The sequence below is a fragment of the Vulpes lagopus genome, chromosome 5 (genome assembly GCF_018345385.1).
Source record: "Vulpes lagopus strain Blue_001 chromosome 5, ASM1834538v1, whole genome shotgun sequence".
In the NCBI taxonomy this organism is placed as follows: domain Eukaryota; kingdom Metazoa; phylum Chordata; class Mammalia; order Carnivora; family Canidae; genus Vulpes; species Vulpes lagopus.
In genome coordinates, this window is record NC_054828.1 from 108,249,439 (window position 1) to 108,277,119 (window position 27,681).

The 27,681-nt window shown below is 33.7% G+C and overlaps 1 protein-coding gene across 16 annotated transcripts in view; it reads right to left on the reverse strand.

Moving 5' to 3' along the window:
- The window catches only part of BIRC6 (baculoviral IAP repeat containing 6), a 228,904-nt gene that overhangs the window by 134,576 nt on the left and 66,647 nt on the right, over nucleotides 1–27,681 (reverse strand). For 6 of the 16 annotated variants that reach the window (XR_005987661.1, XM_041754078.1, XM_041754087.1 and 3 more), the window contains 16 exons: nucleotides 26,748–26,926; nucleotides 25,627–25,760; nucleotides 24,921–25,082; nucleotides 24,695–24,826; nucleotides 23,733–23,830; nucleotides 21,415–21,562; nucleotides 20,471–20,604; nucleotides 14,530–14,676; nucleotides 8,238–8,312; nucleotides 6,207–6,394; nucleotides 5,063–5,386; nucleotides 4,728–4,827; nucleotides 2,348–2,562; nucleotides 1,951–2,159; nucleotides 1,181–1,527; nucleotides 299–518 (listed from right to left, as the gene is read on the reverse strand). Coding sequence is in view for 15 of the 16 variants with exons in the window: in XM_041754078.1 (XP_041610012.1) it covers nucleotides 299–518; nucleotides 1,181–1,527; nucleotides 1,951–2,159; nucleotides 2,348–2,562; nucleotides 4,728–4,827; nucleotides 5,063–5,386; nucleotides 6,207–6,394; nucleotides 8,238–8,312; nucleotides 14,530–14,676; nucleotides 20,471–20,604; nucleotides 21,415–21,562; nucleotides 23,733–23,830; nucleotides 24,695–24,826; nucleotides 24,921–25,082; nucleotides 25,627–25,760; nucleotides 26,748–26,926 (2,812 nt within the window). In the remaining variant the exon portion in view is untranslated. The remainder of the gene's footprint in view (nucleotides 1–298; nucleotides 519–1,180; nucleotides 1,528–1,950; nucleotides 2,160–2,347; nucleotides 2,563–4,727; nucleotides 4,828–5,062; nucleotides 5,387–6,206; nucleotides 6,395–8,237; nucleotides 8,313–14,529; nucleotides 14,677–20,470; nucleotides 20,605–21,414; nucleotides 21,563–23,732; nucleotides 23,831–24,694; nucleotides 24,827–24,920; nucleotides 25,083–25,626; nucleotides 25,761–26,747; nucleotides 26,927–27,681) is intronic. The other 10 variants (XM_041754088.1, XM_041754086.1, XM_041754083.1 and 7 more) reach the window with 7 other exon arrangements.

Sequence of the window (27,681 nt, forward strand, 5' to 3'; positions counted from 1 at the left end):
TTTTATTATAGTCTCAAATGAATACATATAATACATAAAGTAACAATCTATTAGGAAATACTTATAAACACAGATCTATAAACTCTACAGATGCAAATGAGGAAACTAAAGAATATAGTTTAGATGTATTATGTATAATTTTCTTCAATGCGTGCTTCACTGGGCATTCCCAAACCCTGGAAAGACACGCTTCATTTCTCTGCTCAGTATCCACATACACAGGATTTCAAAATCTGAACCCTAACTGTGAAAAGTAGAAATTACTAATAAAAAACAACTCCAATATTTTCCGACCTACCTATCTTGTGGAAAGATGAGAAGCTGCTCTGAATTGTACAATTCCTGAAGAACATTAGAAAGAAACTGACCCCACCATCTTTCACCACCACAGAGTTGAACAAGTAGAAGACCAGTATGCAACCGTATCTTTGGGGTTCCACTGATGCACAAGTGTTTAAAAAGCTCTTCACAGGCCTGGGCATGAAATGTGCTCTGCAAAACTGCAGGAACAGAGTGTCCTATTACAAAACAGAAAACAATAAAATTTCCTATTTAAGTGTATGCTGTAATATCAGTATCAGCATACCTAAATACAGTTTCTTATTCAACAGCAATCAATACACAATGATATTCTATTTATTTTGGTATTCATTTATTTATGCTTCACATGTAGAATTTTAATTGTTAAATACTGGAGGAGGAGAAAAGCTAGCATTTGAATCAACTATATTTCTTCTATGTGGCACTGGGTGTACCAGATATTTGAGAATGTATGTGTATGCATGTGTAATGATCAACAATAGCTCTCAGTTAGAAAAATCATAGTATATTGTTAGCAATTTATTAACAGTTTCACAATAACAATATTAATATTTTGCCAACAACAAATGATACACCACATCAACAGCAAAGACTTAAAAAAATAATCAAAAATCCATTTTTTTAAAAAAAGGAGAAATATGGGGGGACGGAGTATTCATAAATACAAAAAATAATCAAAAATCCATTTTTTTTAAAAAAAGGAGAAATATGGGGGGGCGGAGTGAGTATTCATAAATACATTAGAAAGAATATCAAAAAAAAAAAAGAAAGAATATCAAAATGAACAATAATCAGGACATATTAACACGATAACAAAATATGCAACAAGATCATATCAAACACATTTCCAAATACAAACCATTGGAAGAGTGAAGGAGACTGAGCAAAGTGTCCAATAAATATCTGATGATGGTACGCAACTGCTCTGTGGAAGACGTCTGAATTAAATCTTTTGGATCTGACGTTTCACTTAACGTCTTCCGACTTGCACCAAGAGCTACTTTGAGCCTCTGCACTGCATTATGAGCCAAATTCAGTTGAAGCTGTAGCTGAATACAGTCTTGATAGGCAGAAAAAACTCTACTGTCTTCCTCAACTGCTTTGTCTGGTTTTCGCAAAAAATACTGTGCGTTGTTAGCACTGTTGAGAGGAGGAAGATCAATACTTTGCAGAAGAGTTTCTAGTCGATGACAAGCTAAGTTATATCTGTGAGTAAAAAATAAATGTACAAAATAATTCCTGCAACGTTCTCTTTGATCTATGTGTACACATGTAAACTAAAAACTAAATCTCTAAAACACGTTAACATTAAGAATTAATTGATTATTAAATACTAAATGAAGCCAATTATTTAATCACAATATTTTAATTTATGAAATATTATTGTAACATTCTAGTTTCTAACCTCCTTTTCTTCTTTTTTTAAAGTTTATTTATTTACTTATTTTTTAGTAATCTCTTCACCCAACATGGGGCTCAAACTCACAACACTGAGTCAACCAGATGCTTCATTCTTTTGTTCTTTTCTATGTATCTATGCAAAGATATTTTTTGAAAAAATATATGTAATAAGACATACAAAATAAAGGGTTCCAGTAAGATTAAAATATACTGCAATTTTCTAATAACCTGCACTGTATATCCTCTTGTAGAGCAACCATCATTGCTAAATGCTGGTCAATTTCTGGTTGGTTTGCAGATTCACCCTCTCCCCTTAAAGGATCATGCATTAACTTCAGTTCGCTTTCCCAAGGCAAGATATATGTATGACCGTAGTAAAATCCTAGTGGGATTTTGGCTCGGGCATTTGTACTTCCATAACGCCCAATGACAGTGATCTGTAATTAAAAAAACAAAAACAAACAAACAAAAACATTAATACACATACACAACAATCTGCAAAAATACAATTCTGAGCAACATATTTAAAAAGATCGTTATACTTTTTAAATATATGTCTGAGTATCTTTCATAGCTTAGCAGAAACAGAGAAAGCATATCAATTCATTGTCTTTAAGTTCTTTACCTTCATGAATCTGCACACAGGTGGTGGTATCAAATCATGCAGAATTAGTGAATGGGTGCTTATATCAGTTGCCACTACCAGTCGCCTCCCATCCACCTCTTCTCCTAATGTCCAAATGTCAATTGATAAGGAAGCCAAGTCTCCACAAGTGGGAATCAATACATCTGTCAACAGTATTGGTCTGCCAAAATCCAAGGTCACAAATCTCCTTGCTCCTATTGGGAGAGAGAGAGAGAGAGAGCAGAGTTAACAAAAAAATATCATTGTTTCAATTAACCAAAAGACAGATTCAAAAACAGTTGGGAACACTCATATTAAAATAGGAAATCAACTTATTCAACTATAAACAAATGGGAAGGAAAGTAAATAAGTAGCCCTCAAAAATTTTCTGAAACCTCAATCCATGCTAAGACTTAAGTAAAAAATATGTAAGTGTAAGTTTGTTACTATGATGGACAATCAATTGTACAGACAAGCTTAATTTAAAACATTAGAGTAGAAAAATTTTATTATCAGAAATAGTATACAGATTAATTCAGAAAGTATCTGATATTCCAGTCATCTGGTCATTTTTATAAAAACTCCCAACAAGATGCATTAATATCATACTGTATGGCTTGATTTTAGCTATTCTCAAGTCTTGTTTAACTTCTTCCAGAGTTAGAGCTCACATTGAGGTTACAGTGTAAAGTAAAAGTACAAGGTAAAAAGCAAATGCAATTACTACCACTAAAAAAAAATCTCTTAGGGCACCTGGGTGGCTTAGTCAGTTAAGCATCTGCTTTTAGCTAATGTCATGATCCCAGGATCCTGGCATCGAGCCCCACATTGGACTTCATGCTCAGGGAGGAGTCTGCTTCTCCCTCTCCCTCTGCCTGCTGCTCCCCCAGCTTGTGCTCACTCTCTCTTCTCTCCCAGGCTCTCTCTCAAATAAATAAACAAAATCGTTTAAAAAAAAAAAATCTCTTGGGAAGATCCTCCAGTAAAGATAGACACAGCTTAACTCAAACAGTGTTTTTGCCCAGGTCCTGACACCACCACGGTCTCTTCAGTTTAGTACCAGGTGAAGTCGATGGCTTACTCTCAAGGGCCATGCTAAAGTGGCAGTATGCCTTTGTGTAACCATTAGAATCATACTCTGCATGGCTGAGATGTTCATACTACTGAGAAGCAAAAATGATGAGACAAATGGAAGAAAGAACAGATTTGCATCTCTCATCTCATACACATTTCAGAATAAGCCCAATTAGTGAAACAATAACAGAATCATTAATACCAGAATTCTTTTTCTTCTTTACCAGGTTGGGGTGAGGAGCACCTAATAACCTTGACAGCTGCATGTTACAGAGAAGGGATCAAATAAACTGCTAGAACTTGTGCTACTTTCAGTGAAGCTAGTTTAAAACAAAACGGTAGTTACCCATACTTACCTAAACAGAAAAACTATTAAATAACAAAGAATGTAATTCTATATCCTACAGTCAATTCCATTTATAAAAACCAAACTTCAGTGTAAACAACTGCTCATATTTCATAACACTGCACACCAACAAATCACACTCTAAACCATTTACATGGTTACAAACACCAATGCTGATACTAGTGGAGTATTAGTTGAACAGAAAAGACCATTAAGAATTTTATTTTTTAAAAGCTCTCTTCCAAAGAAGAAACAGCCCAATGCAATAAAGCAAATATGGTTCAACTATTCATGTGATGAAAGGTAACACAGTATCCATTATACTCATATTATTCTCTTGTATAAATCACACGGACGGATTCTGGTGAACTCTGCAGCAGCTCAAGCCCAGAGCTAACAGTTTGGCAGGATTGTAAGGTTAAATTGCCTGTAGTTTACTAGTAAATATGCTCTAAATGAAAGCACCTATCCCAGTCACAGATCACTGGCATAAAAATATGGCTATAAACTTTGATGAAATTTCAATTATTGAGACCATGCAGTATTATTAATCTTACTCAGTTATTAAAATCAACAGTAATTCTCTCTGCTATTTTCTGGAAATGATTTCAACAGCAGAGTGCTGGTCTTAAGAATACTAAAGTGTAATTTCTAATGTAATGATGACTGAGCAGCTATAATGGAATAGATACTTATGTCTATCACAGTTCAACAAGCGTGATTCACATATAGGTCAGATTCAAGGTCTAGTCAGAATTAGCTACCCTACTCATCAGCATTCCTGCATTCAACGTGGTGAGCACACAGTTGAGCCTTATGTAGTGCTTATTCTTAATAAAATGTACTTACCCAGGAACAAATGGGATTTATTTGCAAAGGAAAATCAAACTACATAATATTAAGACTCAAAGGACTGGCAGACTAGGCAAAAAACAGTATTTTAAGAAAGTCAAAGATTACCTGAATGCATTCGCTCTATAATAATGGACTGGTGGGGTGGAGGTTGAAGAAAATGTGAAGCATGAGAAATTGCAAGAGCTAGACCAGAACCAAGTGGATTCTAGAAAAGAAAAAAGTATAACTCTATATTGATATTACTCTTGCTCTATACAAACTAGTAACTGTAATATCAGATTAACAAGTCTCATTTCCTGATGTATATTTTGTAATACTTTACAAAACAATCTAATTTAATGTATTAAGCTTGTATAAGAAAGTTTTGCCTTCTCATGTTAGCGTATACATCAAAATATTTTTAAATGTCTAAGCGAACACCTATTTAAAATATAATTTACCATTCTGGACTTGTTGGAATTTTTGTTATGTGCAGCAAGATTGACTGTTGGGGGATCAATAACTGAGCCTGGGAAAAGCTGTGCAAGTTCGGCATTAATCACAACAGAAACTGCTTCATTGGGTGGGGTGAGTGGTGGAGTCATAAAAAGTGGTGTTGTTTTTGGAGTGGGTGGAATAACATCAGATGGGTGGATGAAGAAGCCGGGGGCTGCCGCCGGGTTGGAAGGCACAGAGTTGTGAACAGGACCTACTGCTGAGGCTGCCGATGCCGCGGCAGCTGCTGCAGCTGTCGTCTGATGTAACTTGGCTTCCAGCTTTGCTTTCTGTAAAAGAAGTAAAAGCCACAACATATAGACTAGTCTTGCCTGCCCAAACTGTGGGGAATACTACACAGGAAGAGCTTAAAAAGATAAAGATGATCTGATTAACTAGATCTTAGTTAAATAAAACTGAAATTAATAAAAAAATGGACTCAACATGAATTGAGTATTTCTTCACTATTTAAACATCATTAAATATCTGACATACAATTTCTCGTGTTTTGGGGAACGAGGACTTCCACAAAGCAAAGGTGGAAAAGAAGAACAAGTAGATGTAATAAGGAAACAAAGTTCTCCTCAAACCAAAATATTAACAGGAGGAGGTAGATTCTCACGGCGCCTAACCTGATACAATGTCACCTACAAATGCACAGGTTGCATTTAGACCACAATGAAATAATGAAATCTCCAATTATAGTATATGTGCGGCCGAAGCGAGCACTGAAATCTCCAAAACATCTGCCATTATTACTAAATTTTAATCCATGTGAATTCAATTCATCTCTAAAATGTTTCAGGTTCTCAGGTTTGAAAAATACAATTAGTATTTTTACAGTTAGTAACTGTAACATTTGACCAAGAGTGTTGAAACAGGATGGATTTTTACTTAGAGATAACTCCCAAAAATATCAATTATATTCCCTCAGATATTTATCAAATTTAGATATATCACAAAGACGTTACCTCCATTTTTGTAGAAACTGATTAGCTCAGATCAGTCAACCTACTTTCCTTTACGAAATTAATGGGTCATTTTTACAGTACTTTTTTCAGCTTTTGAAGTTTAGAGACAGCATGAACAAAGAGCCAAAGAGTCTCCAACCTGTTGCTGAAGCTTCAAAAGCTGCTGCTGTTTCTCTTGCAGCACCTGCAGCTGTTGCTCGGCTGACGCCATTGCATGAGAGAGAGACTGCAAAGCTACCTGGGCTGCTGAACTCAGGGCTGTCGAAGCTTCCCCAACTGTCCCCGATGACAGTCCACCTACTGCAGGAGTAACCCCGAAGGAACTCACTGGCATAAGACAAGGGGGGGAGAAAAGGAATGAGGAAAAGGTTCACACAGAAACATATTCCAAGTATATTATCTGGACATTAAAACTCTAGTCTCATTTTAAAAGATAAGAATCTATAGAGTATCAATAGAGGAATGTTAATGGTAAAAGTATATTGATTAACAGTAATAGTATTTGAATTTAAGGGATCGGGAAACTACTTCTAAATCAAAGAAAAATTAGTGTACTTTTTGAGCTTAAAAATATTTTCAGCATATAAGAAATTTCATTTCTTATGGCTAAAATAACACAAAATGAGAGTAATCTTATTATATAATTCAAACATAATGAATAAACTGAAATATGCTTTATTAAGTTTTCCTATAGCAATACCACCTCCCTCTCACTCCCCCAAAGAGTTCCAAAAAGCCCTTCAATATAAGAACATCATTTAAGGGACGCCTGGGTAGCTCAGTGGATGAGTGTCTGTCTTTGCTCAGGGCATGATCCCACATCGAGCTCCCTGCGGGGAGCCTGCTTCTCCCTCTATCTATGCCTCTATCTCTGTGTCTCTCGTGAATAAATAAATAAAATATTAAAAAGAAAAAGAACATAATTTTTAAAATCTGATGACACTTATTTCTTCATTTTAAAGCACAGCCTAGGGACGTCTGGGTGGCTCAGTGGTTGGGCATCTGCCTTTGGCTCAGGATGTGATCCCGGAGTCCCAGGATAGAGTCCTGCATCAGGTTCCCTGCATGGAGCCTGCTTTTCTCCCTCTGCCTATGTCTCTGTGCCCCTCTCTCTTTCTCTCTCTATCTCTCTGTGTCTCTTAGGAGTAAATAAATAAAATCTTTAAAAATAAATAAACAAACCAACCAACCAACCACAGGCTAGACCAAGTCTGTCCCATGCAGAATATGTAAAGCAAAGTTTCCTACCATATGCTTCCCAGAACACTAATATGGAGAGAAACATATCCAATTTTACCCATGTCAGGTAAGTCTGGCACATACTGCTTAGCCATGAACATTATCATCATTAAAGGCTCTACAAAATCCTTTAAGTTGAATAATTTCTTTGACTTTCCTTTTCAATGTTACTCAAATATACATTATAAAAATTACTCTCCCCATTAAATATTTACCAATATTTGTTGAAAACATTACAGAAAAAAGTACAATAAAAGCTTAATTTCACAACTTAATGAAACAAGTCAGCACAAAACAAAAGTAAAGACCAAGTTCAATAACAGCATTAATATTTATATTATAACAGGCCTTTACTAGAAAGTTATATTGGGGAAGAATAACCACTACAATAATAGCAAATGTTTAGAATGAATTACCATGTGACACGGTTTTAATTAATTACCTATTCAACAGATGAACAACCCTGGGAAGCAGATACTAGAACTGTTTCTTAGTTAATGGCTCAAAGAAATTGAGCTCATAGTGGTAGAACTAGAGTTGGAACCACAGATTATGTGAAACCAAAACCAATGGAAGGGCAAAGCATGGAAGTTATATCAACTCCTTTTATCTTTGCATCTTCACCTTGCAAAAAAAACAAAAACAAAACAAAAAAAACCACTCAGGTATCTTGACAGCCTATCTTAACATCTAACAATGCTATACCGTGCCAGGATTTAAAAAAAAAAAAAAAAAAAAAAAAACTATTTAAAAAACTAAGCTGTAATCAAGAAGATAGCAATAAATGAACCTGTCCATAGCCTCTTACAATTAAAAATGTCCTCAACTTAAACAAAACACACTTATTACAGAACAGCCACACCACATGTCATTTAACTTCCAAGAATCCAACTATATAAGCATGGTCAAAGAAAGAGCAATCATAACTCACATAAGCTATGTGCCCCAAAATGAAATCCATCCACTTCATCTAATGGTCCACCAATGAAACAGCTATTAATTCCAACTGTAGAGGGATAATTATTACACTTACTGATATTGTACTAGTACCTTTGGGATAATTAATTTTCAATATTAACCATGTAGAGTTTAGCCCTTTACTCACTTTAAAATCCCATGCCTAAATAACACTTATGGGAAAATGAATTAAGTCACCAGAAACATCTGAGAGACATAAACAATCCAAAAGAAGTAAAGTCATCCTACTACTACAAAATTTTAAAATAGTTTGACCAGTCTGAATTTTCAATATCTTTTTCTATTTTTATATAAGTGCCTCAAAAACCAGATATAAAAATAATGGAGATGAAAACAAAATAAAAATGATGAGACCACCATTTCTATTCGGTATCACACAGAAAGCCCTAGAAAGCACAAGAAGAAAAAAAAAAAAAGAATGATTAGAAAAACTCTTAACAGGGGATCCCTGGGTGGCTCAGTGGTTTAGCACCTGCCTTCAACCCAGGGTGTGATCCTGGAGTCCTAGGATCGAGTCCTACATTGGGCTCCCTGCATGATGCCTGCTTCTCCCTCTGTCTGTGTCTCTGCCTCTTTCTCTCTCTCTCTCATGAATGAATAAATAAAACCTTTTATAAAAAAAAAAAAAAAGAAAAAAGAAAGAAAGAAGGAAAAACTCAACAGATATCATGATTGTGTTCATAAAGTCTTTAAGAAACTATAAAATTATATTTAGTAAGCTAATATAGCAGTGTCACCACATGAGATTAATATACACAAATCAATTACATTTCTTTATACCAGCAACAAAAAAATGGAAATAAAATTAAGAAAAAGATCACTTACAATAGCATTAAAAAAATCAAATGGCTAGGGATTAATCTAAAAAAGATGTGTGAAACACCAACATTGAAAACTAAAAAACATCTCCTGGAGTAACTGAAGACTTAAATATACTAAATATGCCATGTTAATGAACTAAAAGGCTTAATATTAAGATGTCAATTCTCCCAAACTGGTTTATATTCAAATTCTAAATTTAAAAAAATAAGCTTTTTGGTGCATAAATTAACAAGTTGACTCTAAAATTTAAATGGAAATACAGAGATCTAATGTATAGCATCTTGATGATAATAATGCTGTATTATACACTTGAAAGTGGTTAAGAGTAGATCTGAAATGTTCTCCCCACAGAAAAGAACTGGTAGTTACATGATTAAGACAGAAGTATTAGCTAATGCTATGGTGGTAATCATTCTATAATACATTAATGTATCAAAACACTGTATTGTACACCTTAAACTTGCTCAATATTATATGTCAACTATATCTCGATAAAGCAGGGGAAACACAAATAAAAAACACACAGAATCTTTAAGAAAAACATTCTTTAAGAAGAAAAATGGTGGGGGCGCCTGGGTGGCTCAGCATTTGAGCATCTGCCTTCATCTCCGTATGTGATCCCAGGGCCCAGGATCGAGTTCCGCATCGGGCTCCTTGCAGGGAGCCTGCCTCTCACTCTGCCTATGTCTCTGCCTCTCTCTGTGTCTCTTATGAATAAAAAAATAAAATCCTAAAAAAAAAAGAAAAATGGTGAAAATGATGGATTCCACTTCTATGTATATGCTCAAGAGAACTGAAAACACAAAAATGTACACAAATATACTGCATAGCAATATTTCTTTTAAAAAGGTAAAAAGAAGTAACATGCCTGTTAATAGTAGATAAACAAAAGGAGGTACATAGAAATTGTTATAAAAATGGTATATCCATACAATGGAATACAATTCAGTCATAAAAAAGAATTATGTACTGATACACACTAAATGGATGAAACATGAAAACATTATACTAAGTGAAAGAAGCCAGACAAAAAAGGACCACAAACAATACAATTCCACATTTATATAAAATGTATGGGGTAGGCAAATCCAAAGAGACACAACATAGATTACTGATAGCCAGGCAACGGAGGGGAATGGGAATTGGGAGTGACGCCTAATGATTACAAAATCTCTTTACGGTGTAGTGGAAATATTCTTGAATTAGACAGTGATAATGACTGCACAACAAACTTTATATCAATTTTGTAAGTCTACCAAAAAAAGAAGGAAAAAAAGCCCTGGTGAACATATACTATCAGATTTCAAAGCTTAATATAAAGTTACAATAATTAAGACAATTAGGTATTGGCATAAGGCTAGACAAATGGACCAATGGAACAAAAACAGACTCATGCCAACAGCAGAGACATGATTTTTAACAGTGGTAACACTGCAATAGAGTGGGAAAAGGATAGTTTTTTCCCATAAATAATAACACAGAAGAGAGAATTAGTAAACTAAGACGAATTAGAAGAAAATACCCATAGTGAGCGGAGAGGTTAAAAAATGGAGAACTGTATCATTTATACTGAAGTATAACACACATGGAATTGCTATGGTGGTAATCATTCTATAATACATAAATCCATCAAACCAATAAATTGTACATCTTAAACACATATAAGATTGGAAACACAGAACAGAGAACACAGAAAATAAGTCAGAAACAATGTCTGCACAGTTAACATCTGAGATCTTTCTAAAGCTGATGGAAGGTATCAAGTAAGGATTCAAGAAGCCCTATGAATCCTAAGCAGGTTAAATACAAATGAAACTGAATATAGCAACATCACAGAAATAATAACTAGAATTCTGTAACATGTCAAAATATACTTTGAGAATGAAGAGGACACCTCTGGATCTAATAAGCGAAATATGAGATTTATTGGTGTGACATTCAGATAAATTATGTATGGAAAACAGATCACAACATGGAACTGATTATGCTAATTTAGTTATGATGAAAATGCATTAGGATTAATTATAGTTTATATTAATAAAAAATGGCATCAGTTATTATAGAATCTATCCATATTGTTTCAGGTTATATATGTGTTACATATGATATGTATATGGAGAGAGAGAGAGAAAAATGATATCATATCTAGGATTCCTTTCTCAGCTAAGAGAGATAAAAGTAATGTGAAAAATATCAATAATACTGGAATCTGGATAATAGCTGTATGATTTGTTCACCTAATTATTTTTAAAAAGCTGAAAATTCCCTCCTCCAAAAATGAAGCTTATTCATCATCAGTAGACAAAAACAAAAGGAGACCATACAGAATACTTTTCCAATAAAGAAAATCATACTGATTTCAGTACAAAAGAAAACAGAGGAATGAAATGGAATTATGAGAAAAATCCAAATGAATACTGAAATATAAAAAACTATAATAATGTATCTGGGAATTAAAATACACATAAAATTAAGGTATAAAACCACAAGACCATATATATAAGGAAAGTGACAAATATTCTAGATATTTGCACTACATATAGTACAAAAGGCAGTTGGACTTCTGAATATCAAGGTATGTAAGTATTGTGATCTCTGAGATAACTGCTAAAAATAGAAAAGTAGAAAAATAGTCCAATAAAAATATAATAACCAAAAAAAAAAGTAAGAGAGAAACATCTAACTGGCAAAAAGAGACATCTAATGGAATATCTGTATATTAAAAACATAGCAAATTTAAATATAGATACGTCAGTAATTACATTAAATGTAAATAAACACGCCAACTGAAAGCCAAAAAAAACAACCATAAGCTGCTTATGAAAGAAAACGCTCAAAGTAAAATGAAGGAAAAATGTTTATCATACAAATAGCAACCAAAAGAAAGATGATGTGAAGTATATAAATACCAAATAAAGTAATTTTAGGGAAAAAAGCTAGCACAGATCAAGAGATAATTCCTAATGATGAAAAATTAAACTCACAAGAAAGATATAAGCAGTCTAAATCTGTATGGTAATTTCAGAATACATAAAATACAGACTGATGAAACTCAAACAGTCACCTCCACAGATAGAGTAACAAGAATTTAACTGACTGATCTTATGAACTAAAAGCAACCAAGGAGTTAATCAATAAAGACAGAATCTGAAGAACACAATTAGCAACTTCACCAACAAGTGGGGAGTAAACATTATTGTCATATATTCATGGAATATTTATAAAAATCTACCTTCTACAATTCCCAACACAGTGTACAGGACTGACAGAGTAATTTTTGACCCTATAACAATTTAAATAAAAACCAACATCAAGATAACAGGAAAATCTTCATACATTTAGAAATTAAAAAGTGCATTTCTTTAATATTACTTCCTAAATTTGAATATATGGAAAACCTATGAAGCAGCAAATCAACCTCTACATTCATATCCAAGAAAACAGTATATCCAGTAGAACTAAAAGCATCACAGTAGAACAATCCAAATATCAGTCAATAGTACACTAGTCAACAGACGCATAAATTTTGTTTCATTCAGACAACAGAATCTTAAACAATGAAAAAGACCAAGTATCTACATCGACTGATAAAGATGAATTTAAATTTAACACTCATAATGCTGAACAGAAGGCAGACCAAAAAATACATAAAAGCAGATTTATAAAGGCTTTCTTTAACCAGCGACCAGAAATGCATTAATTATGTGGTTATAAAATGAAGCAAACAAAAACCAAGGAATGATTACTCTAAAAGTTAGGACAATGTTTATCTTTTAGAGGTCAAGGGAGAAATTAGCAGAAGGGGACATGAAAATAGCTTTTAGAGTGCTGGAGAAATTATTTCTTGATTTGGTGGTCATAAACTGCTGGATTATACAAATGTTTTCTGCACTTTTTCTTAAGAGCATTATATTTCACAATTAACATGTTTCAAAAAAAGTAAATAAGAAGTAGAGAGACTAGAGTCACCTTTAAGCATCTTAGGATAATAGTCAAGACTTTGCCCAAACATTTAATAAAAATCCCTCTGCTGGTGGTAGTTTCAGTGTAGGTGAAATACAAATATGATTATATAGCTACACTATCTTTGGAAATATAAGAAACTGGTTCCACTGCTTGCTTCACAGGAGAGGAAAGGGAGTATGAATGAAGAAATACTTTCTTTATTCAAACCTAATCATCTATCTGTCATCTAATTTTATACCCCTGAAAGCATTACTTACTCACAAACACATGAATTTTAGACCCTTACTTTGAAAACAGTTCCAAGAAAGAGTCTGATTTATAACAAAGAAATTCTCTAAAATTTCAATTTCTTGTCATTGCATTTTCCTATTCCAGTTTACATGTATGTCTCTACAAAATGACTAGGACAATCCAAGAAAGCAAACACAAAATTTCATCCTTCTGTCATTCCTATATAAGAGAAATATTAGATTTTAATTGAAAGTTCTCATATAAATGACGTAAGTCAAGGATTTCACTTAGAGGTTACTTCCACAATTGGAATATAGAAGACGACTCTGAATAAAAAAGCCACTCAAAGAACCACTAATTTCCTTTTAAAATCCTTCTTAAGATTAAATGTTTTGTGGCTTCACAAACTGTTTTCTGTTAAACTGTTGAAGAAAACAAAAAGAAATCCACAAACACAAAACTGCCAGCAGAACTCATTCAAGACAATATTCAAACTCTTCTGTTACTATAAAGACAAAATCATATCCAATGTTTTTAATTATAAAAATTACAATTTTTGTGCTAAGACAGAATTATAAATAAACGCTGATCCTAAGATGTAAGGAAAAGAACATATATATAAGAAAGTACATAAAAAATAAGAGTTCCATTGATTCATTTAAGACACCAACAATACTACATATTCAACACATTTAAATAGTGGCTCATATATCTGAAGGTGCTTTAAAATAGCTGGAAAAATAATATTCCCTCTTTATTCTTCCCAACGTTCTCCAAGATATTTTATAATGTGAGCTTTAAATATACTGTGAGCCTTAAATGCAAGAAATAACATTATGATGCCAAAACTACATGTAAGACTGGTCAACACTTAAGGAGTGTTGAGGCTAGATAAAGGAAATGTAGCCTATTTTACTTTTCCCTTTACTTTTATTATATTTAGTATTTTCATATTAAAAGCTTCTAAAAATGCAGACACACACACACACACACATACACAAATGGATTTTAAGATAGTGTTCTAAAAGAAAAAAAAGGGAAACTATGAACTGACATAATGGAAAACTACTTTTGATTTCCCACTATTAATAAGTTTCTATTTAACATGACACCAAAGGAAGTTACATTTAATATAAATGGATACTTGATTACTTATATATTGCTTTGTTTTTACTTCAGCATAAAATATATAATAAAAAGAGTGTATAATAAAAGAAGGTATATACCAGTAAACGTACTTGCATCATCCCTTTCTATTCTGGTGCCATCACTAGTTGACACACAAGTAAAGTGCAGGGGTTCAACTTCCAGAAGTCCAGTGAGAGATGTGAAGCTACCTTCAGCAGCTGTGCAACTACTGACTTTTCCATTTCCTGTGAAAGAGACAAGTGTTATACTATCTAAATTAATTTTTAAAACATAATAGTCACATGGAAAATTAAGAAGATGTAATACAAAACCCTTATACAGTGCTTCTACAATGGACATATTAAGAAAACTCACAAACAGAAGATACTTGTTTCCATGCTGCAAAAACAGAGCTGCAGAAAAGCAACTTAGTGGCCATTCACAATGAAATAGTAACAATTGATTTAGATTTTAAATGAGGAAAAAATAATGAACGGGCTAATATTAATTACACAATTTATTAAGTATGCATAAAATCAGAATACATTCTTTCACATCAACTGTATAAATATGACACTAAACAAAAACTAAAACATTTAAAAATATTATCAAGATTTACCTATAAATATATATTTATATTTTATATATATTATCAATTTTAGAATGAAGCCTAATACTTTATAATCATAAAAATATATCTGACCCTTGAATAATGCTAAGTTTGGGGTGCCAACTCAGCACAGTAAAAAATCCACATATAACTTCTGACTTCCCAAATTTAACTACTTATAGCCTATTGCTGACCAGAAGCCTTACAGGTAACATAAATAGCTGATTAACATAACTTTCACATCTTATGTGTTATGTACTGTATTCTTATAATAAAGTAAGCTAGAATAAAGGAAATGTTAATAAGAATATCATAAGGAAGTAAAAATACATTTACAGTACTGTATATATCGAAAACAATTCCACATATAAGCAGACCCATGCAGTTCAAACCCATGTTATTAAAAGGTCAACTGTAATTTAAGTTAGCAAGCATAGTTGAAAAATAAATAAAATTTAAAAATAAAATAAAATTCAGATGATCACAAATACAGAAACCATAAAACCACAGCAAGAAGATCGGACAAAAGAATTAACAGTGTTATGTGGTATGGGGGGAAGGGGTTATTTCCAATACTGTTCAGATATTTTGGAATTAGCACTGTTTTAAACCGAATTCTTTAACAGATAAAATTAAACATAAATCAGAGATGGAAAGAATAGGGAGTTACAAAAACTATTAACATCTGAAGGGCTAAATTAAATCCAAGACTAAATAATCATAACTCTGCTCTCCAAACATTTCATCAGTGCAACATAGGACCTAACATGTGCTTTAAATTTTTTTTTTTAATTTTATTTATTTTATGATAGGCACACAGTGAGAGAGAGAGAAGCAGAGACATAGGCAGAGGGAGAAGCAGGCTCCATGCACCGGGAGCCCGACGTGGGATTCGATCTCGGGTCTCCAGGATCGCGCCCCGGGCCAAAGGCAGGCGCCAAACCGCTGCGCCACCCAGGGATCCCTAACATGTGCTTTAAAAAAAGTATTTACTGAGCACTTACTCCACCAGATATAGGAAACACATGAAAAAACAAAATACATTTCTCATGAAACACCTATTCTGTTATGGTAGTAACCTAAACAACTAATCATATAACTGAACTTTAAAAAAAAAAAAAAAAAAAAAAAAGGTCTTGCCCTATAATCCAGCATTTGCACTACAAAGTATTTACCCAAAGAATACAAAAATACTAATTTAAAGAGATACATGCAGCCCAATGTTTACAGCAGATTATCTACAAAAGCCATATTGTGGAAAGATCCCAAATGTCCATCAATTGATGAATAAAGAAGATGTGGTATTTTAGCCATAAAAAGAATGAGATCTTTCTTTTGCAATAACACAGATGGAGCTAGACAGTATTATGCTAAGTGAAGTCAGTCTTCATCATATGATTGCAAGATGATTTTATGTGTGTGGAATTTAAGAAACAAATGATCATAGGGGTATTAAAAAGTGAGAAGCAAACCAAGAAACAGACTCTTAGAAAACAAACTGATGATTACCAGAGAGGAGGTGGGTGGGAGAATAGGGTAAATAGGTGATGGGTATTAAGGAGGGCACTGAGTGTGATGAGCACTGGGTGTTACATATAAGTGTTGCGTCACTAAATTATACCTGTGAAACTAATATTACATTGTATGTTAACTAACCGGAATTTAAATAAAAACTTTTTAAAAAGTGCTGTGTTTTACTTAAAAGAAGTTCAAAGGACTAGTATGTCTAAGAGAAAGCAGTCAAAAGTCACAAAGTAATAGAATGCTTCCATGATGAGGTAATGAGATTTATGAAAAGCATGACATTTTTATGTATTTATTTCAGGCAGGGGAATCCTCGAAAAAAAATGACATGGGTGAAATCTCTCCGGTAAGAAGGAACATGGCACATGGAACATGAAGGACTATGTGGCCAGAGGAACAGTTCTCTACCCAAACACCCCTCTATATAGCTTTAAAATGATTACGAACTATTAAAGAACCTTCATTTATGTTGGTTATATATATAGATATTCATCATAGCAGAAATCTTAGGATGAGAATATTTTAAACATTAACTCATGTAATAGTAATAAACTCATTAGATATAAATAGCATACTCTGATGAAAAATAACTGTCTTCAGACAAAAATAACTGTGACAGTGGCAATGTTTTACATTTTTGCAAAATTCTTTAAAATCTGGCTTATCAAAGAGAGTAGCTATATTGTCCTATCTCCACATTCAATGCACTGCAGCACGTTGTTTGGGTATAGCTTTTAAAAAAAAATCTAGCCTATCACAGATATGTGTGATAGGAAAAGGAATATTTTAATAGTCTTACATATTCAAAAACTTTGGTAAGTGGTAATATTTTTGAGGATTATTTGCAATGTGGTTTCTGAAATTTTTTTTTTAAGATTATTTTTATTTATTTGAGAGAGAGACAGAGAGAAAACAAGCAGGTGGAGCACCAGGCAGAGGGAGAAGGAGAAGCAGATTCCCAGCTGAGCAGGGAGCCCAATGCGGAGCTTGATCCCAGGACCCTAGGATCATGACCTGAACCAAAGGCTGATGCCTACAGTTGAGCCACTAAGGCACCCTTTTTTTTTTTAAAGTAGGCTTTACACCCAGTGAGGAGCCTACAGCAAAGCTTGAATTCACAACCCTGAGATCAAGACCTGAGCTGAGACAAAGGGTCAGATGCTTAACTGGTGCCCTTGGTCTTTGAAATCTTATTGATGAACTTCTCAGATTCTATTGCATTAATATTAATTGGCCTTCCTGAACTTTTAAGGAATCTCTTACCCATTTGGAAAATATGGTTGACCACTATATATACATGTTAACACATTTCATTATACAGTATCAGAAAATTACATTCAGTAATATCACCATAGGCCATCAGAAAAATTGTTATATACTGGAAAGCTGTCAAGTTAAGTGGACAATGCAAGTTTTCCAAAATTCTAATTTTTGCTTAAAGCTCTTTTAACATTGTCAAGAAACACTATCAACTGGATGGATACTGATAGACTTTTCCTATTCATTTCTGAAAAAATATCGACTAAACAATCAAGTGTGAATAAACATATTTTGCAGGCCAGTCATTCTTGCAATAAAAATGATGTTCCATTAAAATAAGCAACTAGTTCAACTTGTAACTCAAATAACTACTCAAGTGTGTTTCCTTAAAACAACCATGGTACTTCAGTGTGCAACAGAAGTGCTTCATGCCTATTTCCCATTTCATCACAGAATACTTTAAACATGAGTACTGGCAAGTTCAAAACTTAATAAAATCAACAACTTTTACTGCCTCATCAGGGACATTTTTAAGTGAAACTAGCATATTTTTCATTGCCAAGGGCAGAGAAAAGAATATCACGCTTTTGCAGAATTAGTATAAATGTCATTGCAGTAATAAAGGCAAATAATATTGCTGTATCACAAAGACAGTTGACCCATGGATTCCCTGAAAGCACCTCAGGGACCCTGAGCAGGTCTACAGACCAAACTTTGAGAATCACTGAGCCAGAGAATGGAGACTAACAGAGGCAATGGTACTAGACTAGGTGAAAGGGAAAGAGGACCAGATCGTTCAAGGTTTTATATGCTGCAACAGAGACGCTGGACTGCAGAGTAATGGAAAGACATGAAAAGTATTTTAAGGAAAGAAGTAAAGTGAATAGGTTTGTATCCAAAACCAATTGAACTCACTGCATGTGTAGAATGTACTCAAGAGAGACAAGAGCAATGCAGAAAGACTAGTTAGAATACTATTACTGTAGTCCAGATTCAAGATGACTGGCTTACTTGTAATCATGGGAGGTAAGGGAACAGATTTGAAATATATGATGGTGTAAAAACAAAGAGGATCTGTTGACAGCCTCAAAGTGGAGGATGAGGAGACATCAAGGATGATATTCAGATTTCTGATTTGGTGCCAGTGATGCCATTAAGTGAGAAAAGAAATGCTGGACAAGGATTAATGCTGAGACACAAAATAAGTTCATTCATACGGAGACTTAGGTCATGATTTCTAAGTCCTTTGTTTACTGAATATGCTACTCTTGTGTATTTAACTCACTGAACTGACCTGAACTTTATGATCTTTTCCTTATACTCTCTCCATAATGTATCTCATTCTATCCTAAGATATACAGAACGCATCTATATACCTAGTTCTAACCTCTTCTCTGAGTTTCACTTATATCAACTGATACGTTGGAGCACCTGAGTGGCTGAGTCAATTAAGGATCTGCCTTTGGCTCAGGCCATGATCCATCCCAGGGTCCTGTGATCAAGCCCCACATTGGGCTCCCTGCTCAGTGGAATGCCAGCTTCTCCCTCTCCTCCCCGCTCATGCTCTCTGTCGCTATCTCTGTCACTGTCTCTCTCTCAGATAAATAAAATCTTTAAAAAAAAAATTTTAAGCAAATTAATAAATTGCTGTGTCACTTGGACAGAGAAAGATTAGCATAAAGTACTCAGAGCCTAAGTCATGAAACAGAGGAGGTATCACTTTTACCCAAGGCAACGTAACCCATTAAAAAGCAAGTAACAGTACTATCTTTTTCATTAAAAATGTTCATGAACATGTGTAGCAAACAAGTCTAAAGAGCTAAACATGCTGTCAACAAAGGTAATCTAAGAGGGTGAAAAGGCTGGAATTAAGGAACTTTATATTTCATTTATATTTCTGTATTTCATTTTTCTTTTGTTTTTCACAATTCATAATCTACTTTAAAGTAAAAGAAACTGAAATTAACTCCCCACACTTACTTCTATTTAATATGATAATTATCTTAATATGCTTACTCAAAATTCTAACATTGTGGTTTACTGGCAACACTTCTAATAAGTTCAGTAAGATCGGAGAAAATAATAGTCATTATTTTAAATTACAAAACTAAATAAACACCAAATTATAGCACTGAATGGTTAAACATTCAATACTAAAAGCATATTCTTCGAGAAATGTATACAAGAATACGTGTAACACTGTACAAAGTTTGAGTATGCTACATATAGAAAATTATATTTTTCATTCTGCATCTTTATTATAATATAAATATTCGCTTTATTTTCTGAAATATGAAATAAAACGTTCTTTGATTTTGTGAACATGAAAGGCATACCAAATAAAAGTGAAAAGGCTACAACAAATAATTAAATTTTAAATAGTTTATGAGCATTAAAGTTGTACTGACATGCAACGAAACACACAAAAAAACAAACAAAAAGCAAACTCACAACCTTTCCAAAAATAACTTCAATATTCTTTTAAGGGGGAAGTTATGAAATAAATGCTAACAGTTTCATGATTCACAGATGTTAAGTTCTAAAGAATTTTAAAGACAATGTAGTAACTACAATCTGTTATATCAATGGTAGCTTAAACTAAAGATAGAAAATTCAAAAGTTTCTTTAATAAAAGGTGTTACTACCTGAAAGGACATCTGACAAATCAATTTCATCTGACTGGACACCAATGCTGCTGTTGTATACATTTTTACAAGAAGAACCACTCATCTCCAAATCAAAAAGGACTGGATCAAACGGTGAGCTATACAGTCCATATCTGAAAAATAAAATAATGTCCTAACAATTTTCCTGTCAGCCATCTAATTAACATATTACCTATTTACTTAGTTTTGAAAGCAGTGTGACACAGGGCAAAAGGAAACACTAACCAGAGTTTAATCCACTAAATTCAGTGAATCTCAGCTGTGTTCCCCAGAAATCCATACTCTAAAAGAAGTAGTCCAGATTCAACAAATAATAAAACAAGACTGAATCTTTATCTGCAAATTGAAGCAAGGAAGAGATAACCAAGTACCCTTCTCTCAACTCCCACATTAAATACACTGACTAGGCAGAAAATACAAAGGCCTTGATTAAATTTTATCAAGATTGAGATTTGTCACTGAAGAAGATCACAAAATCATCTTGTTAAATAAAAGAATACTTCAAACACTGAAGATTAGTCAAGAACTCAAACCTAACCTTTAGCTATTTATTGGATTATGTCGAAGTTTTAGAAAAATCAATCAGCAGATGAAGAATACTGATTAAGGCCAGTAAGTGATTTATATAACTCCCACTACAAAATTCAAACAATAGAGAAACAAATTATCTTAAACGCTTCTTCAATCAGCAAGAAAATACCACTTTAAGTATCTTAATACAATCAGTCCTCTAACAATTTTAGGGACTTTCAAAATTGTTAAAAGGACTATTTCAGAGAGAATAGTGGAAAAAAATCTTAGGCTACTATTTAGAAAAAGGAAATGCATAAATATAATTTTGCAAATAAATATATACATTAACAGTTCTGTGCAAAGCTGGTAGCAGAAAGGCCCATTGGTAGTCATTATGTATATTAAAATACCTTGTTTGAAGTAAAGCTTCCATTGGTGTTAGCCTGTCCTGTAACTGTTTGGACACAGCAGTAAGCAAAGATGCACATGCTGTACTACACCCAGCCAAATCTTCATCTTTAACATAATTCAGTAAGACAAAATACCAATACACAGAACCTGAAAACAATAAAAAACAAATCAATGTTTCTTTTCTTCATTGTTCCCTAACAAAGAGAACTTCAGATTACATATTTATCAATAAGTTCCCTTATAAAACAACTTACAAGGAAGGATTAATTCCTTGGAGGGCACTAAGAGGACAGTGCCAGAGAATTTCAAATATATTTTTTAAGAAGTGTATCAAGTCAATGTAGGCATTTAGGTTTTCAATAACCTGAAATGACTCTAAGGGACATTTTAGAATAGCTGGAAAAGTACAGAGATGTCAGGACCCCCAGCCATCCTTCCTGAAATACTATTTGGTTTATACTAAAATTCTCAAAAACAGTAGATGGCTAGGAAGTACAAAGAACACGTTGGCAAGTGAATAGAGTGCAGCTACCCTATGGTGCCAATTAGATAAGGACCAGCATAGTTTAAAAGACGATCATCATCAATAGCCAAACTTTGGAAGGACCCTTGGCGTCCATCGAAAGATGAATGGATAAAGATGATGTGGTCTATCTCTACAATGGAATATTACTCAGCCATGAGAAACGACAAAGACCCACCATTTGCTTCGACATGGATGGACCAGGAGGGTATTATGCTGAGTGAAATAAGTCAATCAGAAAAGGACAAACATTATATGGTCTCATTCATTTGGGGAATATAAAACGTAGTGAAAGGGATTATAGGGGAAAGGAAAAAAAAAATGAGTGGGAAATACCAGAAAGGGAGACAGAACATGACTCCTAACTCTGGGAAACGAACAAGGGGTGGTAGAAAGGGAGGTGGGCGGGGGATGGGGGTGACTGGGTAACGAGCACTGAGGGGGGCACTTGATGGGATGAGCACTGGGTGTTATTCTCTATGTTGGCAAATTTAACACCAATAAAAAATAAATTTAAAAAAGACAATCATCATGATGTACTATAAAACTTTTAGAAAATAAAAGATATCTAAGTAAACCTCAGAATTTACACATCCTATCCCTAAGAATATCCTTAAAAAACTATTTTAAACTCCAAGATTATTAAGAGTGAACAACAGGGTCCAAAACATCTTAATCTATATAACATAAAAGTTAACAGTTTCACTCAATTTATGTCCAAGGTAAATATAAACAGATTCTTTATCCAAATTAAGGTATTTATACAATAACCATTTATCAACTAACTTTGAGCAGGCTTTTATTCTATAATACCAAAAAGATCAAATCCTTATGAAATAATCTCTGTTGAATAAGTTGATTATTTATTAAACAAAAAACTAGTAAGAAAAGTCTAGGGATCCCTGGGTGGCTCAGCGGTTTAGCGCCTGCCTTTGGCCCAGGGCGAGATCCTGGAAACCTGGGATCAAGTCCTATATCAGGCTCCTCGCATGGAGCCTGCTTCTCCCTCTGCCTGTGCCTCTGCCTCTCTCTGTGTGTCTTTCATGAATGAATAAATAAATAAAATCTTTAAAAAAAAAAAGAAAGAAAGAAAGAAAGAAAGAAAGAAAGAAAGAAAGAAAGAAAGAAAGAAAAGTCTACAAAAAATTAGGTGTAGAGGACAAATCAGTAGCTCCTTATGGTAATAGCATAAAACAGCATTAAAAATACTTTTAACAGTATTTTAAAAATCTTCATTACTGTATATATATGCTATTTTTAGGGGACTGCTTTGTAAAGTGTTACTCAAGAACTACATTCATTCCACTCCCCCTTTATTTTTTAATACTACATTCATTCTTGAATGGCATTTCTATAGTCTTCGGGTGCTGAAAAAACCTACTGGTCCCTTTTAGAGTTCTAGTTAGCCCATCTCCCTACCAATCACACAAAATACATGCATGGACCATTCTTCTACTTATGTCATCTCTCTGGCACTTGCTGGCATTTTAGCAAATTTGTGATATCTGATCTATATTCAGTGACAAACCAAACAACTCAAAAACTTGAATGAAATATAGAAAATGTATGAATTAAGATGACTTCCTATTTACTTAACTCTCCCACTTTTTCCAAGCAGTATTACTGAACAGAGTATCTGCCCATCTGATAAAATCACAATTCATCAACCCCTTAGAAAAGCTACAGAAAAAAGAGGGAATAACCAAGGAAAAAATACTTACTAAATAATCCTAAATACACTGCAAGATATTTCCTATGACTACTGCTATTTGTGATTAAACTAATTTTACATACCACCAGTTGCCGCTGCAGGTAAAAATGACATATTATCAAGTAAGGCCTTCAACAGAACAGATCCAAATCCTGGTTGGCATGGATCACATTTGCCATTACTGAAAATTTTAAAAGAAAAACTGTAAATATATCACTCAATATCTACATTCAATCCTAAATGTTGTGGAATACCTAAGAAAACCCTTTAAAATGCATTCACACAGATTGCAAGAAAAAGTTTGCCCTAAAGCCCTATATACACACAGAAAGATAAGAGGGAATGATTATACTAAAGGTCTTCGTAACTGTGTTCTTTACCAAAAAGGGCTAACAAGCACGTATACATATAGTCAATACTATCAGTTTTTAAACATTTACTAGATGGTTTAAGTCTCAGGATCCAGAAAAAAGGTCTACACGATGTTACAAATAAGCCTGATAAGACTGTCATATAACAGGGAATAAGGTTTTAGGTGAAGAATCCAAAGACAACCAGGGAATATAAAAGTGGGAGAAGGGTTCCCCTTACCAAACTCCCCAAACTAGTATTAAGGCAAAGAAGCTTAGTAGACTACATTTATTAAGAGGTGCCTGAGTGGCTCAGTCTGTTGAGTGTCCAATTTTTGATTTCAGCTCAGGTCATGATCTCAGGATTGTGAGATCAAGCCCTGAATCCACGCTCAGCAAGGAATCTGCTTGAGATTCTCTCTCCCCCTCTGCGCCATCCCCCACTCGAGCACATTTTAAATAAATAAAATCTTTAAAAAAAAAAACTTATGCAATTTGACATCTTCTCCTAAGAGCCTAAAATTCTTTCTTAAAATCTCAATAATCCTCCTCAACTTTTGAAAATTCTCATTACACATTCATTAAGTATCAAATTATACTACAAACAGTACCATCACCTGCCAAACCACAGGTGCACCTACAAACCAGACTTTTTTTTTATTTTCAAACCGGACTTTCAACAAAGAAACACCAACCTAATGCACAGGGCTAGAAATCGGGCACACTTATGGGCTATGCTTCGTCCTGCCTCAAAGAAGCAAACACGCACGATGTCTGCAAGACATTTTCGTGTTTTTGAAAGCAAGCTCTCATTTCCTTCTTTGGAGCTGCAAAACAATAGCAGACATTTAGACTCATCTTGAACTTCTATTTATAACATCCAAAGCGCAATCATCAATGGTAAGTAAAATCTTAATTAACCTTCCAGGTCCATTTGAATGTACTCCAGCTAACCAACAGAGGGTATCCAACACAAGGCTCTGGGCATGTTCTGTGATTTGGCCATCATCTGCTTTTCTACAAAGAGTGTTAAGAAGCTTCTCATGAAATTCTGAAAACTGTAACATAGCACATCGCTGCACTCTAAAAAAGAGAATATAAATCCATTAACAACCAAAATAGAACAGTTAGACTAAAGCTATCACAACCTGGTTGGTCATATGTTTCATTCTGAATCATGAATAGCACAATCAAAAATATTCTTCTGAAAATTAAATTTTACAGTGGAATGTTGACCAATTAATGTTATGGTATTAAAAGACTTAAAACAGCAATTAAGCAATACTTGGTTTGTAAAAAGTTTTACAAGAAGTTAAGTTTACAATAATGTATTATATTCTGACAAAAAATGAATAAAACTTCAAATTATATTTATTTCTTTCCTTGTTCTACAAATACCTTATTCCTCATATACTCTAAGCATTATATAAATGCCAGGAATAAAACAATGAAGTAGAAAGATAATTCATACCCTCACTAGGATTATAAATACCAAAGTGAAATGGAAAGCAAAGAAAAATTTTCAAGTAAAAGGCTTAAAAATACTATATGTGTATGTTGTATTTGTTGGAATTCTTCTTTGCATGTTTATTATTTTAAGAACAGTAGGAGAAGAAAATGAGGTTACCTTTCCTTAGAAATTGAAGTTTTCTTAAATCTTCGAATGGTGACTGAGACCTCCTGCAGCAAGTCACAGCCCCGGAGGTTCTCAGATTTGCGGGTACCAGTTGCATTTTCATTCTTAACATTAGATGATTTTTCCTAAACATACAAAAACAAACAACTCAATGAACAAACAAATGAAACTAAAAGATTATTTACTACTTAAAGTTTTAAAAAAAAGAAAATAACTGAATTATGACTATCAAAACATATATATCAAATTAAAATGACGGCTTTTACCCTTGTATTCAGGAAATGACTCATTTCCCCCAGAATTATAATGGGGGGAAAAAAAAACAAAGTCATTGTTTCAAAGGCAATAACCCAATGGTTAAAGATTAGAAAGCCAAAGTCCTGAGACCAGTCCCAGCCATAGCACTTATAAGCGATATGAAATATGACCGCTCCCCAATCTCTACGGTTCACTCACTTTCAGTATGAAAAATGGATATAATAGTAGCACCTGCTCTGCCTACCTCAGAGTTATTTTGAGGATTAAATCAGATAAAGTACACAGAAGTCCTTGAAAAATTGGAAGACCTATACAAATATAAGATGATTGGTGTTACTGATATTGCTATCGTTGCTTATGAATAATGATGATAGAGAAACAAAAATCTCTGGAGTTCAGGAAAATCCAAGATCAGACAACTATGAAGAGACTGCATGGTACACAGCTACTTGTAGAAAATCAACCTTGAAATTAGGATTTATCTCTAACATTACTCCCCAACTTCTCTTCCTGCATCATCCCAAATGTTTACCCAAAAAAAAGTGGTAAGTACTAGTAAAGGATATAGACATAAAACTCTAAAACCTAAATAAATATTACGGCCTAAAATAATTATAAAGGGAAATATCTGCTAACAATTACTCTCTGCTGAGTATACTTTATAAACGTTTGCTTAAAGTTAATTCAAAATATATTAATTACGTTTTTAAAGTCACTGCAAAAAAAAATTATAAACAAACCAAATATCTATTGAAAAATCAATGAAGGGTCATACTACTTCCAATTGTGTGTCAAATCTTGTCCATAATGTTTATAACAGTATTGTTGTGGTTCAAAATGACACTGCTTCATACCTTGCCTGCTGCAACTTTTGCCAAGAGTGAAGCAAGTGAATAACCCTTGTTACTCTGGTGTTTTAGGGATGGAAGTCTTACTACAGGGCGTATACCACCATTACAGATCTCATCTGTTCCTCTTTCATTCACTGCCTTGACATGGATTAAAAAGGAACGATATTTTCCTCCTGCCATACCTAAAGGAGCAGGAAAGAATGGGAAAAATAACTGGATCATCAAAAGATCAAATTGTTTTTCATCTTCATAGAGCAAGTTAAATAATTAATTCCATAAAAAGAATAATACACTTAATCGGAATTTTCAAATTATATTGTTTGAGTATAATCATCAAATAACCTTCATATGTTCATAGCAAAAGAACAAAAAGCACAGGAGTTTTACAAACACTGTAAGATGGAAAATTATGACTAATTGTTACAAACATTTTGCATATTTTTCCCCAACAAAATTATTCATTTTAATAACATTTTGTGAACTATGGAAAAACACAAAGAAAACACTATCTTTAAGGCACTGCCCAAAGATAATAATGGTATCATTATGTGAAACCATCTAGTCTTTTTATGCATGCATGCACAAACATACATAGGTGCATACACACATAAAAATAAGCAACATCGATGAAAAAGCACAGGCTTTGGAGTTACTACCTGGGTTTGAATAATGGTCCTGCCATTTATTAGGCATGTAACAAACTGATCTCCTGTGGTTTGGTTCTTTCAGATGTAAAATAACAGTACCTACCTCAAAGGCAACTAAACACAACTGTGCATGGAACAAAGAAAGCACTCAATAAATACTGGTTATTACCACTAGTACATTCTTTTTTTTTTTTCTTTTTTTCTTTTTTTTTAATGATAGTCACACAAAGAAAGAGAGAGATAGAGAGAGACAGAGACACAGGCAGAGGGAGAAGCAGGCTCCATGCACT